This window comes from Drosophila santomea, chromosome 3R, assembly GCF_016746245.2.
Source record: "Drosophila santomea strain STO CAGO 1482 chromosome 3R, Prin_Dsan_1.1, whole genome shotgun sequence".
NCBI classification, from domain to species: Eukaryota; Metazoa; Arthropoda; class Insecta; order Diptera; family Drosophilidae; genus Drosophila; species Drosophila santomea.
Window position 1 is genome coordinate 14477761 of NC_053019.2, and position 22513 is coordinate 14500273.

The 22513-nt window shown below is 44.5% G+C and overlaps 1 protein-coding gene across 1 annotated transcript; it reads right to left on the minus strand.

The window, feature by feature from the left end:
- Nucleotides 1-75: 75 nt before the first annotated feature.
- Nucleotides 76-22297, minus strand: LOC120452295 (serine proteinase stubble). Its single transcript, XM_039636430.1, has 11 exons — nt 22229-22297; nt 21845-22167; nt 5565-5627; nt 4225-4881; nt 3768-3967; nt 3359-3675; nt 2221-2644; nt 1536-1725; nt 1155-1452; nt 741-890; nt 76-685 (listed from the first exon to the last, which is right to left on the minus strand). The coding sequence occupies exons 3-11, from the start codon at nt 5603-5605 to the stop codon at nt 551-553; spliced, it is 2412 nt and encodes an 803-aa protein (XP_039492364.1). The 5' UTR covers nt 5606-5627; nt 21845-22167; nt 22229-22297; the 3' UTR covers nt 76-550.
- Between the last annotated feature and the right edge of the window lie 216 nt (nt 22298-22513).

The window sequence follows — 22513 nt, forward strand, 5'->3', positions numbered from 1 at the left end:
AATCTTTTATTGCTCTCGAGCTTTCGCATCGCTATAGATAGACTTGTTCTTTGGGCAAGATACAAACAACGTTCGGATGTTTGCATGCATTTGTTTACAATAAATATAGATTTAGTTAATTGTTAAATATTACTACACTAAAATACCAACAACTTGTGGACATGCAAATGACTCCCAATCCCCCCTCCCCAACCCCCGACCCCTTCGGCTATGTACAAATAGATAATCCTATTCGAAATCCGACCGATTTCCATGTTAGACAACTTACGGTGCTAACATTTCGCTAGACTAACTTAGTGGGCGTTGACTGTGTGTGTTTTTGTGTGAGTGTGTGTGTGTGCGTATGTGAGTGGGTGAGTGTGTGAGTGCGGATAGGGGCGTGGCAGTGGCCCACAAGGCCAAGTCAAGGTCTATGCTGTTAAAATTGTTAAATTGAAGCTAACTACGCTTAACATTCCTTTAAGTTAAATCACACAAGACTTATAGCTACAACTGATAAATTAAAACAAATAACAAAAGTCGATCTGCCAACGTCAGTATCTTCTGATCATCATCTGACATGCTCCAGTATCCACGGCGTAAACTTGGAGATTCTCGTACAGACTCCGGGCAAGTTGGCCTCGGCACAGCCAATGCCCCAGGAGATGATCCCGGCCAGAAAGAAGCGTCCATCCTGCGACTTGGCCTGCAGAATACATGTTAGCATATATCTTATAGGGTTACTACAGATTCCATCTTACCTGCAGGGGACCTCCGGAATCGCCCTGACAGGAGTCCTGCCCTCCCGTTTCATAGCCCGCACATAGGAATATATCCGGAATGAACTCCTGGCGACCGGCTCGCATGAACATCGATTTGCAATTGTCGTTGCTTACAATCGGCACGGAGACCTATAAATTAGTAATAGATTAGATAGAGCATTATATTATATAAGCAAATACATTTCGGTCTCGCATTTAATTTTTTTTTTAGGTTTATGCTACAGATCTTTATATCCATGGATGGATGGAAATTCCTTTTTATGATTCTCTGACTGCTCCTAATTGCTAACTCCCCATTAAGAACCACGCCGACAATCTCTTGCGTTCGATTCGCAGCGGTTATCATTGTCGCTGGATTCTAAAAATGGGCCTTAAAGCCGTGTTAACACTCACCTCTTGGAGGACGGAGGGCAGGGTGCCGCCCTCGCTGAGACGACCCCAGCCGGTGACCGTGGCGTTCATGCCAATTAGAAGGCTCTCCGTCTCGGGCAGGCAAATGGGACTGACATGCGGCGCGAATTCGAGCGGCTGCTCCAGCTTGACCAGCGCCAGGTCGTACTCGTACGTGAGGAAGCTATACTTGGGATGCACCACCTTCTTGGCCACCCCGCGCTCTATGTAGGGCAGCTGTTCCTGCACATGCGAGAAGTCGTACTCGCCCACGCGGATGCGTATCTGCGAGATGAGCAGGCTGCAAATGGAAGAGGGAGGCAGGGATTAGCTCAATGTGGATCTGGATCTGGATCTAGTCCGGTTTTGGGCTGATCCACTCACTCGTCCACGCAATGTCCGGCGGTGGCTATCCAGTTCTCGTTGATCAAAGCGCCACCGCAGCGGTGGGTGCTGGAGAATCCAAAGAAGGAGGTGCGCCGCACCGACACCTGCCAGGGCCAACGACCGAAGGCCGCGCTCTTACCGCCCACGATCCGCGTCTCGGGCCGCGCCAAAGTCGGTATTCCGCACTCTGCAATTGCAGCAATAACAAATTGCAGTGTCACGATGGGTGCTTGCGAACTTAGGCATACATATCACTGTATCTTACTATATTTGGGAAACTGTATCTAGAAACCTCACAAATTGATTTTTTAACGTTCTACGGAGTTATTTTATTAAAAAAGAAAACTCTTATCGAAATTTGGCTGCTCTTTTATCATTAATAAACTAACGTAAAACAGTAATGAAAACTTGAGTCAAATAAAATATATATGAATATTAACTATATTTCAATATATGAGTGTCAAAAACAACCAATGGGCAATATAACTGATATTGCTAAGCAACAAAGCTAAAGTCGTGAGAGTTAAATTATATCTTTAAACTATAACCAATTATTTCAGATTTTTGAAAACATATTAATTATGTCTAATAAGCTATCTACAATGACCAAGCATATGTATATTAAACCTTGTTTGAAGGGTACTCTAAATGGCATCGCCAAGTGCAAGGACTAGGTACTTACCGCTGCGAGCCGCCGAAATGGTCTTCACATGGCCCAGAGCTCCGGCGTCGGGGATGGAGGAGTCAGATATCTCGTTGGTCTCGATGCCGGAGGTGGCCAGGACCGGCGGACGGTGCGTAGGCTGCGTTGGCCGTTGGCTGCTGGTGACGATTGCGCTGGTGCTGCTGGAGCTGCTGGAGCTAATCGGCCTGGACGTGGTGGGAGTCTGGCCCGAAGTGGTGGAGGTGCTCGAGCTGGAGATCGCCGTGGTGGGCCGCTGGTAGGGCCTTGTGGGCTTGTTTGTCGTGGTCCTCCTCGTTGTGGTCGCTGGTGTGGTTGTGCGTCGTGTGGTTGTTGTCGTGGTTATGGATGTGGATGTCGTTGAGGTGGTTGACGTTGGCCAATGCGAGGACGAGGATGCGGCTAATGATGTGCCCGGCGACAGCTGCAAGGCAGGCCAAAGTGGTAAACATTATGCTAAAATACTCGACCAGGGTCGTCCGGCGGCAAATCATTCTCCATTGCCGGTTCCCGGTTCCCATTCCATTTCCATTCCCATTCCACGCAAAGAATCAATTTTTCATTTCGCCGCTAAATCTGCATTAACTAAGAAGCTTTTTCAGAGATTTTAAATGAACGTTGGGATGCTCTAATAAAGTTATGTGTAAAACGATTTTCAAAATAGGTCTGTGCACACTTTCATACAACCCATTAACTTTAGAATTAACTGTGCTGCATAAATGTTTAGCCAGCTCATTTCAGTTTTCTTCGAAACCCCATAGCCCCATATGCAAATCCCATTCCTGAACTGTAAGCTAACAAGTGGCATGCTCTGTTTAAGGTACCCTTTCCTGGAAGGGTCCTAAATTCCACACACACCCCTGAGTGCGGCAGGCGAATCTTACATCAACTTTTGGCTTCGGCACCGCATTGTGCAAACAATAAAATGTCCCCCAAGGCTGTGGCCTGCCATTATGGAGCTGAGGTTGGAGGCCCAGTCCCCAGTCCCCAGTCTCAGTCGAGGAGTAAATGACCTCGTGGCTCGTTTGTTTCGCTTTCGACATCAATGCATCACCCAGAACCCAGAACCCAGGACCCAGAACATGAACCTGGATATGGACCTGGACCCAAAAGCCGAACCAGACTCGTATTTACATACCTGCGGCCTGGTGGGGCGATGCGGCTGGGGGGGATGCGTCTGCCCCGGCCAATACAGCGACGTTGATGTCGTCGATGTGGATATGGACGGTGGGACGGACGGAGGCGGCGGCGGTGTCCGGTCGTAGACAATCGGTTTCTTTGTGGGCTTCGACGGCTTGGAGGGTCGCGCGGGCATTGGCAAATTGACGATGCCGGGCTTGGTCCAGCCGGTGGGTCGCGGCTTGGTAATAAAGCTAGGCTCGGTGGTCATCTGCCAGTGGTTCTGCTGATGCTGCTGCTGCTGCTGCTGCTGGGTCGATGTATGCCAAATGCTATCTGCGGATGGTATTTGTTTGTTACAATTCATGCTAACAATGCATCACCGTTGGGCGGGGGCGCCAAGCCCAGCCTCCTTCAGCTCCACTTACTGGGATTCAAACTAGAGCTGGAGCTGGAGCTGGAACTGGAGCTGGGATGCGAGGCTGCGCCCTGCAGATCCGAGGCGGTGGTGGGCTTGCTCTGGTAGGGCGGCGGATGCGGGCGCGCCAGTGTGCCCTGGTGGTGCGGACCCGAAGGACGAATCACAAGGGTGCCAGAGCCGTGGGGACGCTCTATGGTGGTCATGCCGCTGCAGACGGTAATTCAACGGGAAATTAGTAAGGCAAATAAATCTTTACCAAAATACACAGAGTATTATTATACGTAATATTGCATGTATGTATGCTTATAAAATTATAATATTTTGCATAGATTATGCTATCTTTCAAGCCGCTATTATAAGCAATATATTTGTTAGTCCCATGAAGTGGTACTGACACAGAGATCTTAAATGTTTATTGACAGTGGTAACCAAACACAAGTACCCATCAATTGCTAATCTCTTACCTGATCATCGGCTTGTAGGGCGCTGCCGGCGGTCGCGGGCGGAGCGTGAGTGGCTTCGTGGGCCTCGTGTAGGAGAATGCCGTCTGGGGCAGGACGATGTTGTCGGTGTAGTTGTGCGTGCAGCAGGAGCCGAACATGAAGGAGTCGACGCACATGCCCACGTGCTTGCCCTCGGACTTGATGCACTCCCACACGAACATGCAGGTGCCCTCGACGCGGCCAAAGGAGCACGGCTTGGGGCTGATCTTGAAGTTGTGGCCGCGCTGCAGCTGCTGCAACTGCGGATAGCCCTCCAGGCGGTGCGGGCTGCGGTAGAAGCCGCTAGTCATGTCATCGTCGTCCTCAGAGGAGGAGGAGGAGGCGAAGGAGGATGACGGGATGCCCAGTGAGCCCAGGGAGCCCAGTGACTCGAGGCTGTCGGGCGGTGTGATCAGCGCCGCTGCTGCTGTGGCCAGGCAATTGACTACGATTAAGGCTACTAATACTTCTACTATTTGGTCTAGACTGCGCCTGCTCCGCGCCGCCGCTCCTCCTGATCCTCCTGATCCTCCCGATCCTCCCGATCCTCCCGATCCTCGCGAGCCCGTTGCTCTGTTGTTGACTAGCCAATGCCTTTTGGGACACATCGTGGTGGCTGCCGTTGGTGTGCTTCTTCTGCTGCAAGGAACGGGCATGACAGTTTTCGGACATTAGTCTTGTTTCGCCTGCCGGAACCCATCCACCAGAACCCTGTTTGGGTTTGGGGCCTCCCCCCCGCCGTTAGGTCCTCCACTAATTAAGCGCACTTGTCGCCACAAAAAGTGGCAGGAAAAAAAAAAGCCAAAGTCAAGCAACGATTTCTACTCTTTATGATTGTTGCTGCTGCAGTTGCTGCTGCAGTTTGTTTTTGCTGTTTGTGCCGCTCGCCGTGCAGGCAGTCAGTGACTGGTTTAATTACAACTTTTCACTTTTGCTTCATAATCAGCTTTGTTCGTGGCTGCTGTCTTGTTTTATTGTTGTAACAAGACTGGAAAAAATTTATTGCGATCGCACGACGACGACGAAGACGACGTCAAACGACACATGCTACAATTAATAATTTCTTGTCCCAAAAGCAAGTGCACTGCTTCCCCGCCCCTTTCATACTCCTCTTCGCTGCAGCTCATCAAAGCGGAATAGCTAGAGTATTTTTTCTATTCAACAAATTTAATTAAAGTTTAGCCAATCCATTGCTGGCCAAATTAGATGTTTGCCTTTATGGTTTGTAGCCTAAACTGGTTGCACACATCGCTGCCTCCCCAGTTGCACGTGCCCCCTTATTTACCCCAACTCCCCCCATTCCCCTCGGGTTGTCAACTCACCTGTGTCTGAGTCTGGGTCTGATTAAAGTTGCTTGCTTCATCGGTAACGTGCCGGGCGCATGTCTGCAATGGATATGGATTGCACGGAGAATAGTAATAATCAGTATGGTTAGCCAAAGTTTGTTGTTAGAAAATCGTATGCTCTTTTTTTTATTGTGCCAATCTATGGTTTATGTTTGCACTGCCAGCCAGAATGCCGGGCGCAATGTGCTCCGGCTGTAATTAGTAGGCTAACTGCAGGATGCCTCACTTAAGTTAGGAATGCATGTGGTGGTGCCGGTGGAGTTGGTGGTGCTTCAAATGGCCCACCCACCAGACAACCCACATACACGAGATGGCGGCATTAGCCGGCCACAGATCGTAATCACACGATCGCCATCATCATGATGATGGCCATATGCAACGATGATAACTCATGGAGGGAGGAGTGCGGAAAGGAGCCAAGTGAATGGATGTGCTGACAGCACTTTGGGGGCGGGATTGTGGCAATTAAGTGACACTTGAACACATTATGCAACTCATGGGGGGCTGAGGTGAAGGATCTTCAGAGGGAAGGTTTGGTAGAGTTAATGGCCAGTAATTGGTGGAACTTAATTTAAATGGGATATGGACACAGCAATCAATTATGATTAAATAAAAAAAAAACAAAAGTGGACACTATAGTTGAGTTAGTATAGTTGAGATAGTAAAGATAAGAAGAATCATTAAAACCAAAAATGTACTGGACTTAACTTAACATGCCCAAATTAATTTATATATTCTTTCAAATTTGTATGAGACAAAACTCTCTCGTGAATTTATTCATAATTATCCGACATTCATTGAAAAATGTAGATACCCAAACATCACTCAATCGACACACTCAATCGATACTCAAAGCGCGGCCCCAACCAAATCCCGTTTATCGCCTAATCATCTTAATGTTGATTATAATTACAAATCGTTTGAATGCAATTTGATACCAAATACTTTGTGCACATCATTGGCTTGGAAAACGCTCCATGTCCATGTTGATTGAAACCGAAATTGATATTGATGTTGGAGTTGGAGCTTGAGTTGATGTGGATATGGATGTGGATGTGGATGTGGAAGCGGCGGATGAACATGTGCCTCGAGATTAATTTCAGCTTTGGTCCGAACATTTTTCCCCACATCGTGTCCGACTTGGAGCCGAGTTCTTCATGGGTCGCTCGAATCGATTCATCAATTGGCCGGGTCTGCAGACTCCTTTGAGCCAGAAACGCAAACGAAACGTTAGCGCTGCTCATTTCTAATAACTCTATTTCCAATTGGGAGCGGGGGGTAAAGATGTGCTTGCCCCTGCCACACGCCGGTGTCTATATAGCGTTGGAACCGTTGGAAATCGATTTCGTTACGTTTTCATTTCCTCAACGAAAGTAGCAACAGCAACAGCAGCAGCAGCAGCCGAGGCAGAGTTTAGTTTTTACTTCTTTTCAACTTCGTTGGCTTCTTTAATTTTGGGCTTATTTTTCGCAGAGAACTGGTCGAAAAATACCCGAAACGTAATTACCCCGTTTAAACGCCCAAAAACAGAAGCAGAGAAGAAATAGTGGCAGTAGTAGCAGCTATTCGAAGCAGCAACAGCAATCTCTCGTGCTAATGACTATCTTTAGGAGCCCAAAACGAGCCAAAGACGGGTAGCACCAGTGCTCTGACAAACAGTCAAATGGGCAGACATCGACTCAACTCACCAGACAGACGAAGACTCAAATCCAGCCCATGGTCCGAATGATTTTCCGGCAAAATGCTGGAGCTATTAGAAAAATGTTAGCCCCAATGTTGGCTGTGTTTCAACATGACCTGCCAGAGTTAGTCGGCGCTTTGGGAAGTCTAAAGTACTCACTGCTAAAAATAATCTAGACCTAGAGTGTATTAATTAAAGGTAAGCAGTTGGACCAATATTTTTATGCTAGCACCGCATTCCCTAGATTTCTTTGGTTTCAATCGGCATTGAAGCGCAGACAGAAGTTGGCTTAAACTGTACTTTTATCGAAAGTGGCTTCATAATGGTTCTGCTCTGGTTTTCACTTTCATTAAATCCGTTGGCTGGATACTTTGAATTTTTCCAAGAATTTTAATTTAGGAAATACTGCAGTTCAAGTTGTAGAATGTTCACCCCACTTTCACACATTGTCTTCGAAGAAGCTCACACCTTTTTCGCTGAGTGCAAGTACGTGCTGAGTAGCTGACTTGAACTCAAAGCTGGGCCTGCAGCAGCCGACTTAGTGAAAAAGAGTAATTGTAATAACAATTGCGCAATTTGCGTCAGTCACTTAAGTTCCTCAACTCCCCTAACTCCCTGCCCTTTTTCAGCTCTTTTGGCGTGTGGTAAAGTGAGGAAAAGTCTCAGTTCGTTTAGTTAAGAGCACTCCCGTCCGGGGGCATCGGCATCTGGGCAGCCCCCAGCCCCCAGCTCCCAGCTCCCTGCTCCCAGCTGTCATCTTCATCTCCAGCTTCAGCAAGTGGTATCTGCTATCAGCTGAGGAGGATGAGGAACGCTCTTAACCGGTAGGCGTTTTGTCAATCGACAGGCGACGGCACAGATGACAGGCCGCCCAGCCTAATGAAAAAGATAAACAACTGGATTGCACAGGCCACAAGCGACTTAAGCAGGTAAGCCTGATACGCAGGTAAATGGTACACTGAAAACTAGTTACTTTGCATCCCCATACATATTGATTTGTTTTCTAATCAAAAAGGTTACGGGACACTAACAAACACTACTTAAGAGTACTTTTTTTGTGTGTACTCGTATGTTGTGGGGTTTCTTTGGGGGCCATACAAACCCAGATGAAGCTGGGCTGGCGGCATCTTTTGAGATAGTGAAAGAGGGATAGTGAGCGAGAAAAATTGAAGAAGGGGCTCGAAGCTTGTTATAATCACTGCGCGTAACGCAAACACAATTTTTGAGTGGCCGGCCATGTGAAATCCATGCCATCCATACCTGGAGGCAGTGGCTCGACGCTACTTGGCTAGCGACTAGCACTTGGGATGGGGAATGGGAATCCGAGTAAGGGAACGATATGAGTACTGAGAACAGTGAGGGGAAAAAGTCGTTGCACCTGAGTCGACCGCTTATCAATGTGAAAATCAAAAAAAAGCTAAGCGAAACGAGTCTCGAACAGCGGAAGCGCTGCAGTAAATTGAAAGAAGTGTTTAAAATCTCGTTATAACTGAGAATAGCTGTTGGAAATATGGAGCTCTATAGTCGAGCATGATAAATGACAGCCATTTGATATAGGGATTAATGGCCAGAAACCGTTTTACGAGCTAAGGCAAAAGTCTTGATGAATAATGTATGACTCAGAGACTCAGAAATGCAGTTATGATTTAACAGTGATTCCGTGATGCATGACATCACTTTTACCCTACATCAAATCAATTATTCACCTAGGTCATTAGCTTTAGACAGTAACAATGTTACATTTTACGAGTCTATCACATTTGAAACAAGGCCTATAAAGCCGAAGTTTTTGCCTATTTTGCAGAAATTGTGATTTAATGTGGAATGTGTAATGCATAAATCCAGTACCTGAGCACTTGCTTATTAAGTGTTTACATCTTGTGCCATTTGCAATTATTTTTTTGCAACTTTGCTTTAAATTATTTCGTTTGCAAGTAATAAACACCACAGGATGCCGTTTATTCGCCGACTTTCCTTTTTTGTGGTCGTTCGTTAACTTTTTGGAGCGACTGTTACAGCCTGGCGCCTGTTCGCTGATTGAAATCGAATGCGAGCGCTAATTAATTGCGTTTGCCGCCTGTTGGCGCATTACGCATACGCAATGTGTAACGCATCCTCCGGCGAGTCATTGGCCGGGGCATTAGTTTCGGCTTTTGCCGGTCTAAATGCCGATCTTTATGTCGGTCCGAAATTAAGGCACAACGTTTCCAACCTGTTAAGTTTCCGAGACTGGGCCACAAACATAAATCACCTCGAGAGTGGGCTTGGTTGGTTTCCCCTGGTTTATTAACCTCACGCGGCTAATGGCCAATGGTCAGCCAGTCAGCCAGCGGTTGGTGGCCACCAATGGCCAGCGGGCATGGTCAAGTGCTATGCAACTCCACTCGCTGCTGCACTTGCACCTCTGACTGACCGCAAAGTTTAGCTGCCCCGAGGGCCCCCAGCTGTTATTGTTGTCGGTTTGTTTGTTTGTTTTACTATAACATCATACCTCCTTTTCTTCACTTTGTGGGCATGGGCTTTCCCGCTGCCAAAGAATCACATAAAAGGGGTGAGCTGGCTGGGCATTGTCCAAACATTTACTTTGTCTTCAAAGTTAGGCTCAAGCCGCATGACGGGGCAGCTTTTGAGGTCGGGTTCTAAAGTGACTTCTCGTAATTTATTTTCCATTCTGCGGCATAATTAATTCGGTTTTCATTTCCAGTTGGCTTTTCTCCCAGCACCAAGCACACAGCACCCAGCACCTATTCTAAATGGCTTCATTTTCGATTTCATAACGGTCGCTGAGGGCCAGCCAGTTGAATGGATTGGTAAATTGGTAAATTGAAAGACCTCATTTCGTTCACGATCATGATCGGGCCCAGTTCCAGTCGCAGTCCCTTGAGGAAGTTACGGCAACACGTGCGTAACCGTAACGCTCCGAATTGACCGTAAATGAGGCCCTCAATCGAGGCAAAAAAAAAAAGAGTTTCGAAAAGTAACAGTCTCTGCATCGCAAGCGTAACACTTTCGGCCTGTAAAAATGCCAGGCAAAAATGTTTGAGCCAAAGTCGTGCAGGGGCAATCACTTTTTGCCACTTTTAGTTCGGTGTGTGACAATTTGACAGATTGAAAGTGAAAAGAGGCCGAAGTAAATGTCCCTAAGTGGTGGTACTGCAAGGGATAGCCACCGCCTGCCTTATCGTTAATTTGCATGAAGTGCACGTTGCCATCACTTTTGAGCATGCCCGCAGCGGATGGATCCCATGGCCATGGATCCACGGACCCATCCAGTGGGTCAATCAGCATTCACTTGTCCCATTCGCGGACAACTCGAGTGGCTGCCAAGAGGGCCTCCGGGCAGATGAGCTGCAGAAAGTTAGAAAAGAAAAGTGGCTAAAATAGAATGGCTATTGCTATTGCTATTGCTCGAGAGGGAGTGCCACATTGCCACATTGCCAGCCGATTCATTGCCATTCACACCTTAGGATTCATTTAAACTGGGTCTTCGGCTCGCAAAATGAGTGTCAAGAGTGTTAATTGCTGTGTTCGCAATTAATGCAGAAATAATTATACATCTGCGTTGGCCATTCATAATCACAGGCCGCTCGTTCATTCATTCATTCACTCGCCACTCTGGCCATTCATTCGGAGGCTCTCTGTTGGCCAATGATTAATTCAGCAATTGCATTCGTCGTCTAGACTTTGATTGCGGCCTATAGCTGTAAATTGTATCTGTGTTGATGTCATAAAGTCATTTAAATGGATAATAATCAAGGCAGGAGTAATGCTCGATTTGGATTGATTGTGATGTGTGCTTTTATGTGACCCAAACCTGGTAAAGATTATATTGTTCTAATTTATTGTTTGACTGCAAACGACATTTATGCAGTAACATAAGCCACATGAAGCCACTTAGATAATTCTTTTAAAGTGAACCTTCCTCTTGACCCTGATTGTACTCAAAGTCATTCCTTATTGCCATTGTTTTTGGTGGGAATTTCTTGACTTATGTCATACATTTCTCTTTATGCTGCAATTCAGAGAGTCACAGTTGCTTTATATTACGTTAAAGTACTACTTAAGCATGACTCTTAAAAGCAGGAATGTCAATTAAAATGGGAATACAAATTTCAATTTAATTTTAAAAATTAAGGAATGAAATCAACTTTTTATGACATATACTGATTTATTGATGTCCCAGGGACTTGGGGATTGTCTTTTTAATCAAATTTCCGAAAATAGAAAATGTGAAAAGCAAACAATCAATTTAACTGAGTGAAGCCCAAGGGCACTGCACTTTCGTTGTATAACTGCCCGCAGAAACCAAGGTCTTTCCCAATCGGCGTAATAGTCAGAAATTATACTATCGCACTGATATTATTTCACCATTTCCCAAAGCGACAGAAATTTTTGACGCATTTAAATAATTTTGCGCCTGAAGTTGTACAAATGGAATAATGGGTTCGGAAAATTATATAACCGCCGGAGGCATCCGAAAGACGGTCACAGTTTGCTGATTGCCGCTTGCCGCTTGCCAACACTGCAATTGGTGGGCCAAAAGGCCCAGAGACACCGAAATTGGTTAAGAGCAGGAGGACAAATTTGGTTTTACGCGCAAGTGAATTGCGCTTTATGAGCGCTCGCTTTGATTGCCGCATGATGGTATGATGGTGATGGTGATGGTATGGGATCTTATGGGATTGTAAGGTATGGTGTCTTATAGGATGGAAGTGGTATTGGTATATGGCTTTTGGAAACGGAGGGAAGACGTTCATATTGCAACAATTATTCTGCTCGATGACTTTCGCTAATAAAACGACACACGCTGTGGCAAAAGACAGACTGAGGTTGACACAATCCAGTCGGCCTGGAAGACGACTTCGACTTCGACTGGGGATTGCTGATTTTATAACACTCCACTCCGTCAGATAACCGCATGCAATCTGGCAGACTCTGATTTACAGACAAGTTATTTGATGGGGTAACTATTGCGAAATTAGAATGCCTGGGCAAATTGTGCGGGGCCAACAGCACAATTTAATTAGTTAACTATTGGGGTAAATGGCACCTGCCAAAGGTGCCAACCATTTTGGGGGATTATAAAGCAAATTTTGACGTTAATTTCGCGGTAAATACATAATATTTGGGGAGTACTCAAGCGCCAAGAATAAATCGTAAATTAGGCATCCGACCTAACGGACGATTCCCTAATTAAGAGACTTGGTAGAATGGATGGGGTCATTAAAAATATTAGTCTGCGATGAGAACCGTGAAAGAGAGGGGTTTGTTAGAGGGGTTTTGAAAATAAGAATTCAGGTGTGTTACATGAGACGTTTTCAAGCCAAAGTTTATGCTCTATCTTATCTGCGAAAAGCATCGTTAATTTGGTTGGTGCTACATAGGTGAAAGCTTGGACAATAAAGATAATAAAGACTTCAACTCACTAGTTTTTCAGCTCAGTTCAGTTTCGGCTATTTGCTATTTAGCTGCGATTGTAAAATGAACGCCTTTCTTAAAGAGTCGGTTTAATGTTTAATTATCTTTTTGTAGAACGGCAAACCTTTTGCTAGATTTTTACATTTGATTTTCACTCCTTGCCATTTCTTTCACTTGGCAGCTATTCCATTTACAATTGAACTCTTTTTACTTCTTACTTTTATTCGAATTATTTGCACGCACAAGTTGGCGAATTTTCGTTAATTACTTTTAAATAGGTATTTTTTAGAGTCGCGTACTTTTCATCGTTTTCATGGTCAATAAAACACATCGAATCCTCGGGTGATGGCAAACCAAATTTTAACTAAAATTTCTTTTCGATTATAGCGTGTTGTTCCTTTTTTGTTTTAACAATGCATATGGTGTTTAATTGATATGCATTTCACTGCGAAGTCGTAAAACTCTTTTGTAAATACACTGGAGATAGCTCTGTTTTTGTTTTTTTTTTTTTTTCGTTTTGTTTAACTGCACCACACTCTTAATTAATTGTTGCTGGGGCCTTAATTTTTTTTCCCTCGGGCTTTATTTGTTTTCTTTATTGCGGCGTCTCGAATTAAAAATATTATTTCTCTTGCTATTGAGTTAAACTTTTATTGCATCGTGATTTTCCTTGGCCTTTATTGTTTTTCACTTTTGTTTCGGTTGATTTCTTTTTATTTCACTGCCTTTCTTCAGTCGTGGGCGTATGTAGTGTGGGCTGCAAAACAAAACAGAAGTGGAGCTGTTAATGAAAATGGGCCAACGATCATCGAATTAGAAATCACCCAGCCCAGCCTAACATCGCTTCGGCTTCACTCTTGGCCAGCCGAAATTTATGCAAAAAGCCCTCGACAGCCATGTGATTAGGCCAAACACGCCGGACCCTATTTGCATTCGGTTAAGACTCGCTGGTAGCCGATCGGAATTGCCAAAAATTGCCAAAAATTGATGCATATCAGCTGCCCGATCGGATCGTGGGGAGTCCGCTCCATTGAACAGGTTGGAGCTGCCCAGGCTGCCAGTTAGCCAGTTAGCCAGTTAGCCAAGTAGCCAGTTAGGCAAAGACCCAAAATTGACGGCTATCTTGAGTTATGAGGCGTTATGGAAATGGAAATTGCATTTTACATTCGCGGACCACTCAAAAGTGACAGTTGAAAGCGTCGACGACGACGATTCAACGAATTAATGTTTCGTGTTTATAATTTCAGATCTCTGATTCGAAAGCGACAAGCAAAGGGGGTCCCCTCCCAATCGACGGTCTCTAAATGCAAAGATGCTTTACTGGGTGAGAGGAACATTATCACACCTGTAATTGGGCTAACCAATTGTGTTTTCTCTGACGCCAGCAAATTAGTCGATTTAAAAGGCACATAAAAAGCAAACCCGATTCATGATTCATTTGGGTAAAATGTTGGAAATATACAAAGAGCAATAAAATGAGCACCTAAACCAAATGATGCATTAGGCTTAAGTATATCATTGTAGTAAGCTAAAATTTATAGTTAAATAATAATGCATTTGCAGCTTACATTTCCGAATACAGTGAGGCCCAATAAAAAGTAATATAACGGGCAATGATAATTAAAGCGTTAATGATTAGGCGAAATCCAGAATCTAAGCTCGAAAGAACTAGTTAAAATGAATGCTCTAATCATTTGTTTTATACTCTTCCATTTTATTCAAATCGATGGTGTTCTATTCTAATGAGCAGTAGAATCATATGTATGTGTGTGTTGATTTTATCTTTATAATTTGCATCTTAAGTGAATGGAGCGTAGAAAGAATGAAACTGTAAACAAAAGGGAGTGGGCAAAATGCTGAATAGTTTTCATATTATTAAATTTCTTTATAGTAATAATTTGCAGTTTACCACTTATTTCCCTTGTTTATCTTTTCTTTGTGGCAATCGCAGTGCGGCCGACCACAGGAATCACTTTCAGCTGGCTGAAGCCGCAGCTTCCTGCCCCTTTGCCCCTTCCCCGCGCCCCCCGTCTGCTGCCCGGGGGCTCATTAAATGTGAATTTGCACTTCTTTGCCGCTTAATGGTATGCTTCCTTGTGGCACGAAGACGACGACGAGTGGAAGTTGTCAACGGCCAACAATTAACTGGTGCAGCGCCTCAGCCACGCTGCTGCTGGCTAGTTAGCTCTCGGCCACTTGGCCACCCGATCTTTTGTTGCCCCATCCCCTTGGCTTAATTGTGCCAAAGTGGTGCCAATTTTTATTGCCGACTTATCGCTGGAGATTTCCCTGCTGTCCCCACCCTCTTTTCCACATTTCCAGCGGCTGCTGTGTTGTACTTCACTTAATGAATCCCGTTAGGCAGTTGCAGCCGCAAGTTGATTTTTCGCAACGCATTTGCAGAACAAACATCAAACTGCTGCTGCTTCTGGTACTGGTAGTGGTATTGGTACTGGCGACTCCGTGGAGCGCTATCAAAACTAATTTATATGCAAATGCAGTTCAAGTAGCTGCAACAAAAGACAAAGTCAAAGACTTTGGTGTGGAGTGCCTGGTGAAAAATCCACGACACCAGCTTTGGCTTCAATAAACAGTGGGAAGTAAGCAGTGTTCTGATCGGAGTTCTTCTGCCTTCGGTACACGGCAAGAAATGGGATCCTCATATTATATATACAGAAAAATATTGCCTAAATATATGGCATATTTTGATTTGACAAGTGAGCTTTTCGTATTGAAAACACGGATTTGTAAGTAAATATTCAAATAATATATTTCCAAGAGTTCTTTCGTTTAAAAGAAGGTTGTTTTTTTGCAGAAAAATTTCTGACAGGCACTTTTAACGGAGATTTAGATCGAAATATAAAAGACTACAGAACTTAATGAAACATATTCTGTTTTAACTGAATAATAACTGTTTTATGATAATTGTTTAATTTTTGATATTGGGAACATCTAAAAGCCCTTCATACGTGTTTTTTCCGTATGTGCCACTTGTACTCTCTGTGCGAAAATTCTCCCGACGAAGCAAAGAGCCAACACACACGGCATGATTTACCGTAGAGAACAACAAAGAAATTAATTAACTGCACTTGTATTAGATCCCTGACCGGCTGGCAGCGCGTGTGCCAGTGTGTTGGTGAGTATCTGTGAGTGAGTGCATTAGCTTGGCAGTTAAATGCCTCACGAGCAAGTCGCCCAGCCCGCGAGTTGGCATTTGACAGTGTCGGGAGCAGGAAAAACTGGCTGCCGCGGCATTAACTCACTTTGCATTTGCAGCTGAAGCTGATGCTGAAGCTGAAGTTGCAGCAATAGCTATCGCTGAAAAGCGAAGCGTTTTTCGTTGTTCTCGGTTCGTGATTTTTGTCTTAGGTTTTTGGTTTTTTTTTTTTTGGCCAACAAGTGCCAAGTTGAGCGGCGATTGCAGTTTGCATTTAGCAGGGGTCTGTGACTAATTAGTGCTCATGTCGCCTGCCAAAAGTTATCGACTGGCAGCTCGGGAGTTCATTATCCTGTCTAGCTCTGTTATCCTGCTGTCAGCATTTGCTGCGCCCGATAAGGCTTTATTTCTTAATTAGCAGCCCGAGTGCTCCAGTTTGTGCGCCCCTCGGGGTGTTAATTTCAAAATCTCAACGCGTGCCGCAAGCAGAAAATGCTGCTGCCTCAGCTGCAATGCGTTGACAGCGAATGCAATTTGAACTTGATGGCCGGCAACGTGACACGCATATTAAGCAGATTGTGGAGCTCCGGTTTTGTAATATACGAGGAGTATGCATATGTGAGGCATAAGTTGTCGAGGCGGCGCTTTAAATACGCACAAAGCGGCCTCGCATGCGCAATTAGTCGTGATTGAGTCGCAAGTTTGTTTAAGCATCGAGAAGAGGGAGCCCAAGATGAAGAAACTACGGCAAAATTACCTCGAACATGGGCACGAACGAGGAAAACTCTCACTTTTTGGCGGCTCGGTCTTGGACTTTATTTCTTAACAGTTTCTTCCATTTTGTGTAATTTTCGATTAGCAATTTCGATTAGGTTTAGCCTAGTCTTTTTGATTGATTGAAATGTCTTGTCGGTTTCGGTTACTTCTTATTATTTTATTTTTTATTTTTTTTTTTGTGTCTTTATCGTTTTTTTTTTTAGGATTTCTAGCCGCTGGGCTGAATGTTAAAGTGTGTAACAAAATTAGGCACCTTTTTGTGAATTTCTTCTTGTGTTTTTTTTCCCCCACATAGAATGGAGCTGCAAGTGTGCGAACCGAAAAGCGAACAGCGAACAGCAAACAGCGAAATCGAAACCGAATCCGAATCGGAAACCGATCTGAACCGCACTCGAGCGCTGTGAAAACCAAACTGCGGCCGGCAAAGCATCAGCCAGCGCATAAAACTGCGCCAGGTGCCCAGAGAAAAGCACGCTCGAAGAGTGCTGGAAAGAAGAGAGCCGAAGCCAGACCGCAGAAGCAGACTTTAGCCGACTTCAGCGCCGAAGAGAGATTTATGACGGACAAGTTTGTGCCTTAAGTCTTTCGTTTAAACAGCTGATTGCGAGCTCTTTGCCTGGCAAATTGATAAGTGCACAAATGTTTACGGCTGCGGCGACCTCGACCCCCCCAGGCTCGCTGGTAAACAAATAGCCGTGCGCACACACATATTTGGCCATCAATTAGGCCCGACTGCTTTTGGCCACTTTCCCGCCCATTCCCAGACTTTGTCACTGGACTGGCAATACCGCCCTCCCCCACCCAGAAAAGCACACCCCCACCTTCTGGGGTGATTCATGGATGGGCGATTATTTAATCTCCGTATTAGCGCAAGCTCTTTTATTTTCGACCCGTGTGCGGTTTCTTTATTGACTCACCGCCTTTTGAAAGTGGGTCAGTGTTAAAGATTTTTCGCCTCTCATTTGTTGGGATTTTTTATGAGTTATCAGTATAACTGTTACATAACACTGAGTGCAGCCTATTGTTGACGTTTTTATGGGGGATGCCAAGAGCGGTCGAACCGATGATTCAGTTCAATTCACGCTGGGATGCTGAAATACTGGTAGCACAGGGGGAATTATTATGGCCACTCCTGGTTCAGCTGTTATTCCACATTTAAATGGGTTTTCCAAAAAACATATATTTAAATACAGTTAGCATTAAAAGCGTCTTTTAAATAGGAGAAATCGCCCATGTAGATACTATAATTACTTTTAGGCCGATTGCTACATCGCCATCTCTTAAGGAAGAGCTTACTTTTACTTTCATGAAATAAAAGTAAAACATAAATTATTCGCAATATTTCTCTTACAAATGGGGTAATTAGTAATCACATATCTAAAAAGCAGACGTTTATGTTTTTGCACATATCATTTATCACTCTAAGTTTCTGGAAATAATTACGATTTGCATGACGGCGTTCGCGAATTCCTAACAAATTCAGATGAAATTGCCCATAATCTCTTATGGCTAACCGGCTTGAAAAATTAACACTCGAACATTGTAAATGGTCTGCTGATCGGTTTAGTGCAGTTCAACGAACGTTGTTGGATTCTTGGCCAAATGAAGAGAAACATTCATTCATGGATGACTGCGCGCTGATAAATAGATCTTCCAATGGATTCCAGCACAGCACAGCAGTTCAATGACAGAAATCTCAACACTGATCGTTGATCGTCGACGACTTGAGATCGAGGATCCATGCCGATTGCTGAGTTCTTACTACTGAATTACTCAGACATCGAATGAGCCCAGATCATTTAACACTGTCTTCCCTTAACGATCATAAATCAGCTGAGAATGAAGTTGTACACATGGAGTAACAGCGAGCTATTGCAAATGAAAAAAAAGTTTTTTGGGATAAAAGTTTTTCAAATTTCACAATGTTTTATTTACGCATTAGTTTAACCAATTAAACATAATTTTTTTGTGATTTCTATAAATAAACAAACGAAATAAGCATGTATCTTATATTATAAAATTGACTGCTAATTCAGCTTATCCGATTTAATGGGTCTGGTTTAACGCTTTTTCTTCTACCCACATTTTTCCCATTTTTTTCCATAATTCCAACTGTTATGGGTCTGCCAATTTAGCCCGAAACTAAAATATCTCAATTCTGCCATAAAAACTCCCCATGACATCTTTTTTTTTTTTTACCAATATTTAATTTGGCTCTAAGCGTTCGATGTAAGCCGAAAATCGAATTCCACCTTACTGACCCATTTATCCAGCTCCTCAACCCCGCGGCTGGCGAACAAAACGCAGCAAGTGGCACTCTTCGGCTGGCGAAGAGGTGGTTACCAGTGGTAAAGGGGCAGGTGGAAGGATGGGAGCCAGTTGGAGTCGGACTCTCAGCTTGGGACTTGATTAATCGTTTACACGTGAATCAAACATCGTATCGTTAATTTAAATGGGTAACACAATGAATCGAGCTTGAAACAAAATGCTGCCAATATATTTGCCAATTATGCTGGCTCCCATGGTTGCGGACTAACTAAGTTTGGGTTACATTAAAAGAAAAACCTTCCAAATCTTATCTAATTTCTAGCAGTATACTTTAAAAAATAGGTAGTTCTGTTCCCAACAAAAAATTATCATTTTAAAATGTAATTATGAAAATACTATGTTACGTTATAAAATTTTATCAACATTTAGTTTCGTGACAATTGTTGAGCAGAACTTGTGTTAATGCTAGTGTAGACCTTGGTGCTTAGGATCCTGTCAACGCTTCTCTGATTGACATTTGCATAATAAGGAAGATCGCTGAAGATCTCGTGAGCCGTGTGTGAACTACGGGCTTTGGGTCTGGGCTGGTTCAAAGTGAAAGTCAGTGTCAAGATTAATGGGTCGTAATTTGTCATGCCAATGAGGCCTCACTCCACTCCTCTCCAGTCGATAGAAGAGTATGCTCTGGTTAAGCCCGATCTTGGCGTGCACATCATGTCATTTTCATTTGGAATCGTTTTGTGCTGTCAACAATGCCACAAAAGCGCTGCAAATGACATGTACGAACTCAATCGATTATCGAGTAGGAAGTGGAAAGCGAGGCGAGTTTGTGCCTTAAGTCTTTCGTTCGGGTTCCGCAAAAAGAGAGATGCGGAGATGTAGTTGGCTGGCTCGATGGCTAAAGACGGTGGAATGCGGTAATTAATTAAGCCAAAAGCAAGAACTGCCAACGGCAGCAGCAGTCGAAGAATTTTTCTCTCATTTCCAGCTGGAAAAGCGAGCAAGCAGCGGTGCGATAGGGCGACGTAGGGTAGGACATGGTGGGCGGTCGATTCCTAAGAATCCAAACATCGCATGCATGAAATGAGCGTAATTATTAAGTACAAGCCAGGCAGCTGGGCACTAAGCCCCATTGCTACCACCGTCTCTTGGCCGTCTTGGCCATGTCTTTATTTAATAGTTGTGTAAGTATTTTTCACAGCAATATTGAATTTTCCGCACACACATGTGACATGGGTCAGTAACCTAGAAATGAAAATAACACCTTGCTGGGGCTGCGGCTTTGGCTTTGGCTGCGGTTGCGGCTGTGGCTGCCAACTGCCATAAATGTGGACGGAATGGAGATGGACATGGGATGGAGCCGGGACTGGAGCTGAAACTGAAGCTATAGCTGGAGCTAGAGCTGAAGCTAGAGCTGGAGCTGCAAACGAAACGAACCCACCTAGCCACTGCCAGCGACCCCCCTCCGGTGTGTGTGCGAGTTTGCTAACGTTTCAAGACCATATCTATATCTAAGCAAGTGTACGGCAGCCCAAGAGAAAAACTGCCAGCGCAACAGCGACAGGGAGAACCTGTATGGAGAGACAAGACCGAGACAGAGAACGAGGCGGAGGCCGAGACCCAAGCCAAGACAAGAACCAGGCCAGGCCAAGCCACATCTCCAGAAAATTTGTTAAACCGCAGCAGAGAAATGTTGAAAACATAGGCCAAAAACCGCAAAATGTGGCAAAAAAAATAATAATAATACACACCATGTGGAAAACCAGCAGTGGCAGTAGCAACAATGAAAAGAACCATAACAACAATAAAGTGGTAGCAAGCTCGGGGGGCAAATTAAATTAAAAGCGCTCACAAATGTAAACCTAAACATTGTCTAATGGCCAAAAAGAATACAAAAGGCCCAAAATGTGAGGCAATGCGAGGGAACAGACATCCAGAAGGGCACGAAAACAGGAAGCCATAATTATTACGCAAGAAATAGAATATTGTATGCGCTATCCAAAAGGCTATTATTTTATAAAAATCTAAAATACCAAATTAACGCAAGCTTAAAATATAAAAAATATCCCCTACCATTTTAAACCATTTAAATTACACAATATTTTGTCTAAGACAACTCATAACGGTATACTGTATCATTGAAATGTTTTGAATTATAGAAATTATTTTGAAAACTAAAAATGATACAAAAATGGTGGAGCAACCATGCAAAAGGTTGTGCTATAAACTTGACGGAATATTCTTACGCAAATATTTCCTCCCGAGCCAGCCAACCTATGATTAATATTCAACAGAAGGCCTATTAATTGCCATTCACGTTGTTCCACTTTTGATAAGCCCACCTCTCCTCGAACCTCCACCATGCCACCAACATGCCACCACCATGTGCTGAACCCCAAGATCGGAGGCCGCACTGCCAGAGTACGAGTATAACCGGCGGGGCAGTGACTTTCCTGGTGAACTCTTAGTCGGAGGCAGACGGTCACAGTCAGTTAACAGTTGGCGTTATGATGATATAATAAACAGTGACGGTGCCAGCGAGTGGGACGGAGTGCTGGGACCGGGTTGGAACAGATTGATGGGGTAGATTAAAGCCAGGTCATGTCAGGGAAGAATTGGAGTCACAGCAGTCAGCGCTTTGGCATGCGTTTGAATTTGGGAGTCAGAGCGAACATAGGAGGAGTAGTCGCAAACAAATCACCCAACACTCTGACTCTGGATGGCGGACTTGTGTTGGACGCAGATTAATTTCAGGTGACAAATTACACATGAATTTCTAACGGCAGTACAATATTTATGGGAATCTTCCCACTGGCCCGCAAAGTCATGCGTGCGCCCCAACCAGATCCCCAACCTGAAGTGGAGCGATGTGGAAAAACACTCTGCCAGGTTTCTACTCCGGTTGACAGCTGAAATTGAGATTAATTGTGCTAAATTAAGTGAGTGAGAAATTACGAAATTATTGCAGCGTGTGTTGCAGTTAGAAATCGCAATCAGTTTGCCCGAATCAGTTGGCCTCGTCCACTGGACTGGACCGGCCCCAGAGGGTCCTACAAATTGTCTTCGTCGCGATCCGTAAACAGGAGTTGAGTTGGGTGTAAATTACAGGTGTGTGGTGGCCAGCGCGAAAGGTGTGAAGCCGGATGGGATCCCTATTCCCGATCCCCGAGCATCGAGCATCGAGCATCAAGAACCCAGCTCCAGTTGAGGGAGAACGTCGGTGCGATTGGGTGAACGCCCAGTTTTCGACCGGCGGAGGAGGATGGGGCAGCTGATGACTGATGATAGAGTTGATTGAAAGTTAACAGTCGGGCAAAGGGATTCTTGGGCAGGCATTACCTTTAAATGTACCCAAGGGATAACTGGCGAATTTCGCACATATTTCTCTAATGGATTGCACACTCAACTTGCTGGGGTTGAGAAGGCTAGTTGTAATTTTGATCAGATAGCTTCGTATCGTAAGCCTGTAATTTTACATATTTAATTTCTATTATAGGTAATTAGAAGTACTTAACAGGATCTGCATGTAAAATGCCCGTCCTCGAAGAAGTTCATTTCAACACATTTAGATTGATGATAGGGCTGATAGAGCTCTAAGTCACTGCTGCAGCTATCTAGTTCTAT